This window comes from Aedes albopictus, unplaced genomic scaffold (genome assembly GCF_035046485.1).
Source record: "Aedes albopictus strain Foshan unplaced genomic scaffold, AalbF5 HiC_scaffold_241, whole genome shotgun sequence".
NCBI lineage: Eukaryota > Metazoa > Arthropoda > Insecta > Diptera > Culicidae > Aedes > Aedes albopictus.
In genome coordinates, this window is record NW_026917026.1 from 10,959 (window position 1) to 22,288 (window position 11,330).

The 11,330-nt window shown below is 40.2% G+C and overlaps 1 protein-coding gene across 1 annotated transcript; it reads right to left on the reverse strand.

Moving 5' to 3' along the window:
• Nucleotides 1–8,082: 8,082 nt before the first annotated feature.
• On the reverse strand, nt 8,083–10,527 carry LOC134284518 (uncharacterized). The gene has a single exon (XM_062843474.1). It carries the CDS (start codon nt 10,136–10,138, stop codon nt 8,921–8,923), a length of 1,218 nt encoding a protein of 405 aa, XP_062699458.1. The 5' UTR covers nt 10,139–10,527; the 3' UTR covers nt 8,083–8,920.
• Nucleotides 10,528–11,330: the final 803 nt, after the last annotated feature.

The following is an 11,330-nucleotide window of genomic DNA, read 5'->3' on the forward strand; positions in this document are numbered from 1 at the left end:
CTATTTTCGGTACTCTACCATTCATGCTACGGAATCGATACACAGCTCAGCTCTACTACGTGTAGTCCATTACCTAATTTCGATCGCCTGACTTGAGCCCCATCACCTCAATCGAGCCGAGCTCCGTTCGCCGACCCTGGCCTGTCTCCCGTCCGTTCGCTATTCACCATAACTGTTCTAGACCAAATCGGTGACTAATCATCGGCCCGCTTTGAATTGGTCTTAATTTCCCAACCGCACGGCAGTCTTCCGGTATTGTACCAACTACCTCTCTTTCCCCGACTAGTGTTGTTCGACAGCTTCCCATCAAATTGGAATCAATTACAGTACAGCTCTGTCAACCTCAGCTGCCTTCCCGCGACTCAGACTCTCGGACGGATCATCACGTTATGCGATGAGGAGAAGTACACGGTGCGCAAATCCACAGATCCGACCACAAGTTTTCTCCACAATTCTTCCTCCCCAATTTCGACCGAATCGAAGAATTAGTGCCCTGTACATCTCGATGTGAACCCGCGGGGCCTGTTCCGACAACGACGACGACGACGAACAACGAGTCAAGTAGCAACCGACAGAAATCATTATAAATAAAGCTCTCCCGCCAACTCCCAACCACATGCGGGCGGGTTGGACTCCGACGACGACGACGACGACGACGAATCGAACGATGTTTATGTTTGGCGTATTGAATTGAGCAGGTATGTGCTGTTTCAATTTTGCTGTCAAAAATCACGATTTCTTGATTTTGGGGCTCTTAGAGGTTGTTGTTTGGGTTGTTACCACCCTCTCTACTTTACTCTACTCTAAAACCAAGGACTAGTAGGTAGTATACTGTATTGGAGTCCGTATATTCTAAGCGGTAAACGCAAGGGTATTCAGAGAGATCATGTTATGGGTGTCTGATTTGCTGAAACTATGCGTTCCTGATTTTATTTTATAAAACAATTTAAAATAACATACTATACTGACATAAATTTCTATGCCGTATCGAGAATCCGCGTACCAGTCATAATTTATCAACCTCAGTCTCGCCATCATTCACGGGTACAGTTCTGTGAAGTGCAAGCAGCGGAAACCATCTACCCCTTGGTTTGCAAAACGATGAGTCGATAAGGAGAGCGTCCAAAATTAGCTCTTGACCTCACACGTTCTTACTTCATACTTCCACGGGCCAAGAGATGACAAAGACCGCCAGCTAAGAGTTGTGTTCTAAGCTAGTGATGCAGCCTGGGCACTGTGACACTTCTGACAATGATACATATTGTCCATTTTACTGGCATTTTACCAGGTTTGCTGGTATGTCTGAAACATACTGGAAAAACTTGTAATTAGAAGGCACGAAATGTTGCTAATTGACAAATTGAGAGATGAAATTTGTGAAAAAAAATCGCGTTCTGGTGGGATTCGAACCCACGACTCCGTATTCGCTAGACCAGCGCTTTTACAAACTAAGCCACAAAACAAGTAATGATTCTGCGGAATAGAAAGCCAAACTGATTCCGAAGCAGCACCGTGAACACTCCTATTTCACAAACTCATCTCTCTTTCGGCTTAGATGTCAATCCACAACACACTCCTGTTTGTGACCACTAACTACAAGTGCGAGCGAATTATTTATATGAAGCCGAGACTTGCTCTCGCACTCCGCAGACCTAGCCACCAAGCAGTTTTTTTTCATAAATTTCATCTCTCAATTTGTCAATTAGCAACATTTCGTGCCTTCTAATTACAAGTTTTTCCAGTATCGTCCTTCTGACTTCAGCTAGATTGAGGAGGTACGACCCGAGCGTCTGTTCACCAAGGAGGTGCGTCTCAAACAGCGTCTGTTCTGGCATCCAGCGGCTGAGTAATGCTTCTCCACCGAAAGCTAAACCTAAGGTGGCAGCCCCACCACGGTGGATAGGAGACCTTAGGTCAACAACCTACTGTTTCCGAAACCCAAAAACCGTTACAGAAACCGAAAATGAAAAATTACGAACTGATTCAACGGCAATGACTTTTAGCGCGAAACAACGGACAAGAATTGGAACTTGGAATGTATTAACCCTAGCCCAGCAGGGTAAACTGGCACAACTAGCCTATGAGGCATCATGGTGACCTGGCTGTATGCGATAATTGGCGGGGCATCATGTTACCGCAGACAAACAGACGTAACACTTGCGAAATTTCCATCGACCACGCTTTTAACGATCATAGTAGTGGTCTTCACAACCAGAGACGCGCGCATCGTTTTTCTATGCGTTTGTCGTTTCACACTAGCGCCTTCTGTTCACGATATTGCACAACACAGTGATTCGTGCAACTTTCCCACCAGGTGATGGTAGTGTGAACTGGGCGATGGATTTCCATGAAAATCGTTCAAGGTGTTACGTCTCTTTGTCTGTGATGTAACTGTGTATCGTTCTCAAAGTCCTCCTGTAATCCTTAACCAGATACAGGAGAATATTTGCGCAACTCTCCGACGGCAGTAAGCAGGATTCCGAGCCGGACGATCCTGTGTGGACCCTATTGTCACGCTCTGTATCATCCTGGAGCAAATCAATGAATTCCAAGAGTCTCTCTACCTGGTGTTCATTGATTACGAAAAAGCTTTCAACCGTCTCAATCACGAAAACATGTGGGAAGCCCTCCGGCGCAAGGGTCTCCCTGAGAAAATCATCGGCCTCATTGAAGCACAGTACAGGGCATTTTCGTGCAGAGTACTGCACAATGGTGTTTTGTTCGATCCCATCCGGGTAGTTGCTGGAGTGAGGCAAGGATGTATACCATCACCGCTACTGTGCCTCATCGTTATCGACGAGATCCTGGTAGGTGCGATTGGCCATGAACCAAATCGTGGATTGCTGTGGCAGCCCATTACCATGGAGCACGAAATCTGCAAGCAAGCGTTAGATTGGAATCCAGCAGGACATTGTATCAGAGGCACACCCAGAGGCTCATAGCGACGCAGCTTCAACAACGAAATCAAGCAAGTTGAAAGAATTTTGACCTGACCACAAGTCAAAGCGATGACGGGCAATCGCCAAGGATGGAGATCTATCAATTCGGCTCTCTGTACCACCGTGGGAGTTCAGGACTGAAAGTAAAGATAGTAAATTTTATTGGCATAACATGTTTCACATTTATTCGCAGTTATTCCAAATATGTAGCAGTATTGGCTGAAAATTTCAATATAAATTCTAACCCTTCAGGAACTGTTGCGCAATACCTGTAAAACCCCACTAAGCATTTCGTGTATGTTTACTTCTTTGTCAACTTTCTGGTATTCCATTTCACGTAACCGTCCCATAGTGTATCATTAATTGCAAGTATCTCATTTCGAGCAGTCCACATCTTCTTTGAATTGAGAAGAAATCCTTCCATTCGAAAGGTCACCACGATCATCGGAGAAATCATAGCTCACCGAGATGATGTGATCTACTCTAGTCTAGTCAGGGTTCCCACTGCGGTTGCAAATTATCATCCGATCCGGTCCACACCCCCTCGTCCGGCCCGGCCCGGTTCGCTGCCAAGATAATTAATACGATCGCCTAATTCGATGCTTGTTCAGCCTAATTGGACAATTTGACTACTTTCTTTCGCTGCTTTGCACCGTCCATCCGTGCTCCTTTGAACCACCACACAACCGCAGAACAACAACGGCAGCGAGCAACGCGGCGCGGCGCGGCGGTCGGTCCCACAACATCCAAATCGGTACAAAACAAGGAAGATAAAAGGCATTCCACCAGCATTCAAACGCTCGTTGGCTCGCTACTCAGGCTGAAGCTCCGAAGCGAACATGACGGATGCAGACGCTGCTGATGCGACGCGACGCGACGCAGTCGGGGGAGTGAGAAGATAAAAAATCACTCCGGTTCCACCCCCAAACAATTGAAAAGTTTGTTCGAGTCACGACTTTTGGCTCTCTGGTGGTGCGCGGTGTGCTCTGAGTTCACGTTGTTATGAGCAACTACTACATACTACAACCACCAGCACCGCGACCACGACAACGACGCGACTTGGTGGTGAGCGCACTCGCGTCGTGTCGTATCGTATGCAGAGTAACGATATCCAACTACCTACATGGGGCTACTACCAGCAACTACCACAGAGCATCGGGGTGACGGACGGACTGACTGGCAATGTGACTGAGCCGGACTCGTCCCTGGTTGGACCTGGCGGCGCATAACGACACAACGATGACGAAGACGACTGCTGTTAGAGATGAATCTCCAACAGCAAAACATGAAAAATCTCTTACCACAACGCGCTTTAGCCAGGACATTTGCGCGTACCTACGTTGTGTCGTTTGGGGGTCTGGAGGACGTCCACCACGTCGAACGCATATTCCTCTTCACATGGTGCTTGTTTGTTTCAGAAGTTGATGTTTGTTCTCGTGTATGAGGGATAATTTGTCGCGCGCTGCGTGACGCCCCCGCACAGTGGTTCAGCTTGTTGAAGAGTTGGTGGAAAATTGATGGTTGCACTTGGTTTCTATAAGCAGCACTAGCTATATACTTCTGTCTATCCCACGTAACATAACCTTGAATGCAGTCAGAATATATGATCTTTAGATTTTGAATTATACCACAGACAAACAGACGTCTCATTCTACACTCTTATCACACGTTGCTCAAAAACTTCGAGTAAGTACTTGCAGAAATCCTTCCACTCAATGATCCATACTTCTAATCCGTAGAGGACCACCGGTCACTGAGAAGTCAAGAGCTATCTGGTGGTTGAACGATTAATTTGTGATTTCGCCGATAGGTGGTGGTAGTCGTCAAATAAAGTTTCGACCTTCTCTATCTGGGGACCCAGAGCAGATAGAAAAGTGTCGTCTTCGGTGAAGTTCTTCAGGAAGTCAAAAGCTATCTGGTGATTTAACATTTAGTTGGTAATTTAGCCACTTGGTGGCGTTAGTTGTCAAATAAAGTTTTAAACTCCGCTATCTCGGGATCCACAGCAGATAAAAAAGTGCCGTCTTTGGCAAAGTTATTTTGGACGTCAAGAGCAATGTGATAATTCAAAAGTTAGTTGGAGATTTCGTCGCTAGGTGGAACCAGTCGTTAGTTTCAAACTTCTCTATTTCGAGATCAATAACAGAAAGAAAAGAGTCGTCTTCGACAAAGTTCTTCAGGAAGTCAAGACTATTTGACAAATAGAATTTTGAAAATCTCTATCTCGGGATTCAGATCCGATAGAAGCGTGTCTACTCAATTTTAATCTTTTCTCGCTCGGGGATCCAGACCAGTTCGTTGTGTTAATAATAATAATTTAATAATAATAATTTCATTTTATTTATCTTTTGATAATTTACAAACATAATTACAAATTCAACTTATTACCTATATCTTAATTTAATCCATTCTGAACATTTTCTTTTGAATTCTTGAACACTTCGTACATTTTTTATTTCATTTGGTAATTCATTGAAAATTCTAATTCCTTTATAATATATCGACTTTTGTGTGCTTGTCATTGTGAACGGCACAACACGCAAATCATTATTTTGTCTAGTCCTATGTGAATGAATATTTCGTCCTCTTACAATAATATTTGTCAAGTACTCTGGCAACATGTGTTTTGTCAATTTAAAAATAGTCGTCATTACATTAAAGATTATTCGTTCTTTTATTGAAAGCCACTGCAAAGCTTCCAACATACCTAGTATTGGAGTGAGTTTACCGCAATTTAATATGTACCTCATAAATTTATTTTGCAACTTCTGCAACCTTTTCAAGTGTGTATCACTGGCTAAAAACAACACAGATGAACAATAGTCAATATGAGGCGCCACTAATGTTTTATATAAATATATTTTGCTCCAAAACGTCAATTGACTTTTCAAACGAATCAACATTCCATATTTTCTTGCTACTTTTTTTACTACATTATCTATATGCTCTTTAAATGACAATTTACAATCAATGTGAACTCCTAGGTATTTAAAAACATCTACTTTTTCAATTTCAATCCCTTCAATCTCTATTTTAAGTTCTGTGTTGTTCAAATTCTTTTTGTTGCTGATTATCATTGACTTGGTTTTCTGTACATTCAGTTTAAGCTTTTTTATTTTCAACCACTTGTTTAATAACGCTAAATCATCTTTTATCTTCCTAATAGCTATTCTCACATTCTTTTCGGCAATAAAAACAACTGTGTCGTCTGCAAAGAGGTTAATATCACAGTGTTTAATAGCTTTCTTCATATCGTTAATATACAAAATAAACAGAATCGGTCCTAAAACACTTCCCTGCGGAACACCGAGCGGCACTAATTTTGATGACGAAGTGGAATTTCCATATTGACATATTTGTGTACGACTAGATAAATAAGATTCAAACCACTTGAGAACATTTCCTCCTATACCATATTTTCTCAAAGTTTTCAACATTTCTGTGCGAGATATGGTTTCAAATGCACGCTTGAGGTCCAAAAACAATACTACAATAGTTATCTTCTCCTCAATCATTCGTTTCCATTTGTATAAAAGCAAGTTCAATGCAGATTCGCATGAATGGTTCTGCCTAAATCCAGATTGTTCGCTTCTCAATATATTCCGCTCATTAACGTACTCAAGCAATTGATCTTTAACAATGATCTCCAATACTTTCTCGTAAATTGGCAGCATATTTATTGGCCTATATTCCTCTGCTTTTGTTGTTCCAGCCACCTTTGGAATGGGAACAACTGTTGATTGTTTCCAGCTACTTGGGAATTTGCCCTGCTCAAGAGAATCATTAATAATTCCTAGTAAATAATCTCCAGTAACCTCCAAAGAATCTTTCAGAACCTGTAAGTTTACATTATTGATACCTGATGAACTACCAATTTTTTCAATAGATTTACATAACTTATCATGAGAAATACTATGAAATACATTAAAATTTTCAGTTAACTGTTCATTTTCACTTTCAAAGCAGTCACTTACATCTTCAATGCTGTCATTAATTTGCTGAATACTGTCTACAAAATAACTGTTGAACCTTTCGCATATTTCACGGTCATTGGTTACATTATCTCCATTGAAACTGATATTATTCACATGATTTTCTTTACTTTTCCAAAGAGATTTAAGAGTTTTCCATAGTCCCTTACTGTTTCCCCTGTTTTGTTCAATCTTCCTCTGCGTGAATGTTGCCTTCGCTTTTCTGATAGAATATGAATATTCATTCCTCAATACTTTATATTGCTGCCAATCGGCTTCATCCCAACTAGCACTTGCTCTCTTGTACGCTTGGTCTCTCGAGACTTGTAAATTTTTTAAATCAATCGTGTACCGTGATTTCGGGTGTAATTGATCAGTGGGGTGAATTTGATCGACGAGAGGTTCATTTTTATTTGTTAAAAATAACGCTTTAAACTTTAAACAATTTGTGGAAAATGGCCATCACCTTGCTTAAGGGTTATTGAATGATGAGTTTACATGTTTTACAGCCAATTAGTTACATATTTCGGTATTAAAGTCAATATTTTCCGAAACTGCGTGTTAGGCGATCTTCATAGACACTTCCAAACTTTTGATAACGTAGCTGTATCACACATGTAATGAATATTCGAATGAATGTTTTTAGTTGCCAAGTATTCGTTAAACCCGATTTCGTCATCAAAAGTTCTATAAATATTGTAATTTATGCATAAAATTGCACTTTTTCGGAAGTACAATATTGATACACATAATTAGTGAGAAAATTGCATACTTTTAGGCGTTTTTTTTTCGATTTATTAAACTTTAAACTGAAACAATTAAAAATTTAGTAAACTTGTAACAGTTTTGCATTGCTTTTCGCATTCTAGGGTGGTTAATTTAGATGAAAAATTAATTTTCAGCATTTACAAAGGCGTTTCACTGACTGATCAATTTCACCCCGAAAGTAAAATTTTTGATTTTTTATTTAAAATGATTTTTATTATAATAAAATGATTTGCTGTAAAAGTTTTAACCTCGTTGACTGATGAAAACCACGGTCGTACTTGTTTTAAAGCATTGAGCACCTGCATATCGACAAACATTCAAAAATTAGACGCAAAAAACTGCGAAAAGTGATCAATTTCACCCGAAATTACGGTACCATTTTTTGCGATTTCTACATTTAATGTTTTTGACAACAACAAGTTTGTTTATGCTATCAGTTAACACTGTGCTCAATATATCTGCCTTTACATCTAATTCTCTATCGCTATTATTGGGCATACTGCGTCTGAGCAACGAGACTAGTGCGTTCTTAGAGTATTTTCTCCAACTTTTCAAAGTAACAAATTCTTCCAAAGGTTCTGAACTCTCACCAAAATGGACTTGCATTGTTTCGTGATCGGAAATTTTATTGTACTGATCTATGTTGACCTTCACCTCGTCAATATTACAGAATACTAAATCAATAATAGTTTGCGATCTGACAGTTTGTCGTGTAATCTCTTTCACTTTCTGACTCAAATCAAAACACTGCATCAAGTTACGAAGATTTCTGCTCTCGTTGGTATTCCGCCAATTTATGTTGAAATCACCCGCTATCAGGGTCATTTCTTTCTCGTCGACTATTTTCTCAAGCCAGTTTTGTTCCAAATGTTGCAAAAAATCTTGCTCACTAGCGCTTGGTGAATGATACAACAACCCATATGTTCCAGCCTTTAACCCTTTGGCTATTTTTATAGCAATGAACCAATTTAGCCCACATGTAGAATTGTCAACTAAGTGATATTTTATTGACTTATGAACGTACATGATTACGCCTCCTGTATGCCTAGAACATGAATAGCAACACTCTACTTTATAATTTTGCATATTGTACTCACTTACTCCAACATCTGAAGTTAAATGTGTTTCTGTTAACATAAGAATTTTTGGTTTCATTCTACTTACCAAAATTTCTAACTCAGTGAAATGCGACGTTATGCCTGCAATATTGACAAGAACGACATCCGTCGCTATTTTTGATTGCTATGCATCATAATTTATAAAACTTTTTGAAATTGAGACTTTCTTCAAATAAATTGGACAATCAACACTCCACGATGAATGATTAATGTCAAACTGTGTTTTTCTTTCTTTGTTGGAATAAATACAATTGACGCAAAATTCTTGGTCAGATGAACAGTCCTTTACATCATGACTTTTTGCACATTTTGCGCAATGGAGATTATTTTTGCATTCAGTAGATTTGTGTCCAAATCCGCAACACTTGAAGCATCTGAATAAATTAACACTTTCCATTACTCGACACCTTTCAAAGTCTATATTGAGCTTACCTTTGCGCATCACGAGCTCAAACGTCTTAGCGTCTACTTCGCAAATAAGAGAATATTCATTCTCGGAGTTTTTCTTTGAAGGAATGCATTTCAACACCTTCAAAAACTGCACATCCTCAATTCCGTTCTGTTCACTTAAAATTTCCATTAACTCATTTGATTCGTAATTACCTGTTACTCCCAAGATTTTTATCTTTGGTCTCCTTGGCTGCTCAATATCGGCTGAATAAGCCCCGTTGAACTTATCTTTGATAGCTTTCACAAGTCCTTCCGCTTCATTCACATTTCCACATTCAACAATTATTGAACCATTCATGCCATTTCTCACACTCTTTATTCCCATTTGGGACGGATCAATTTTGCTTCTCACCTCTTTTTTCGTTTGATGATTAGACTGCGTCGCAATAGGTTTAACCCGCACTGTACAACCAAACTTCTTATTGGAACTTGTTCCGCTTATGTCCACCACATCAACCGCACTAGAATTGTTAATTTGCTGTGCCCTTGCACTCGCACGTCTGGTCTCGTTATTATTTGGAGTAGCAACACTATTATTTCGAACACGTCCAGATCGCAATACCGAGACAGATTCTTGATTTCTCTTCTTTCTTCTCACCACTTCAACAAAGCTACCGGCGGATGGGTACTCATCACCGACTGCTGATGCTGGGCCGTTGCCCACAGCAGGGCTGTTGTTAGTTGAATTCGCTATTTGTGTTTCCAAAACTTTCAACTGCTCTCCATGCAATTTTGCAGATTCTTCTACTACCAACGTAACATTTTTCTCACACTGTTTCACGGCTTCATCACACCCACTTCTTTCCAATTTATTTTCAATTTTCTCTAATCGATTTTTAATTTCATTCACCGCAAAGAGAATACTGTCACATTTGCCCATCATTTCATTCATGCTTGATTTTTTGTGTTTGACGCATACATCACCGAACCGACCTTTGTTGTTTCGCGTCTCGAGCGGGTGTTTCAGGGGATTACAATTGAGTCTCAGGAGGCCTCAAGGGGGTCCAGGGGCTGCAGGGAGTCTCTAGGGCACTATAAAGAGTCTCAAGAGCGTTATAGGGGGTGTTAGGGACATTTCAGCGGATTTCAGAGGTGTTACTTTGGCGTTTTCGGGGTTTGGAGAGGGTCTTAGGTGAGTTACACCAAGGCGAGGAGGTTTTAGGGACATTTCAGAAAATTTCAAAGCATTTTCGACGAGTTTCAGATGTGTTGCGAAGGCAGGGTATCGGAGGATCTGAGGCGCGTTAAATAGGTTCCGTTTAAGGGAGTTTTCGGAGGCATTTCAGGAAGTTTCAGAGCTTTTTTTCAGAGACTCCTGTGCAAAAAAAACACGTTGTAGCCTTTCAAGTGGCACTCATCAAACTTCCATAGTCCCATGACCTTGAAACTCCTTTGATTTAAAGGTGATCCTAAACCCCCTGATACGACTCTGATCTGGAATGCCTCGAAACGCTTCTTGAAATCATTACAATCAATTTGAAAAGCTCCTGAAATTCTTTGGAACGCCTTTAAAATGCTCCAGAGGTTTTCCTTAAAACCCCTTGGAACACCCTTAAAACGTTCCAAAAACCCTGAAACTCTCTGAAATTCCTTGAAACACCCCTGAAACCACTTTCTACCCCCACATACATGACAAATTTTGAATATAACCATTTTCAATTTCTGAAGAAATTTTAAGAAGGATACCTGGAGAAACTGCCTTGGGAAACTCAAGGTAGAATTTTAAAAAGATGTCTTTTTCAAGAACAAAATGCATTTTTTGGATAATTCCCGAGAAATCCATAATCAAATTTCTGGGGAAACTTCTGTGAAAATACATGGATCAATATCTGGAGGAATGTTTTTCAGTAATTTCTGAAGGCATCGCAAAATAATTTGAAGAAATAAAGAATCCTAGGAAAATTTAAGAAGGTATTCTTGAAGCGATTTGGTGCAACATTTCCAAGGAAAATTTTCTGCAGGGATCTCTTGAGGATTTTTCTTAAGAAATCTCTGGAGGAAAACCTACAGAAATCACTGGATATTTGACTGAAATATACTATCGAGGTATTAACTATTAAATCGCTGGAGGAGTTTCCGAAAGA

What these genes read in the sequence shown, in the direction of transcription:
- LOC134284518 (XM_062843474.1), bottom strand. Translation starts at nt 10,138, where the DNA reads ATGAATGAAATGATGGGCAAATGTGACAGTATTCTCTTTGCGGTGAAT.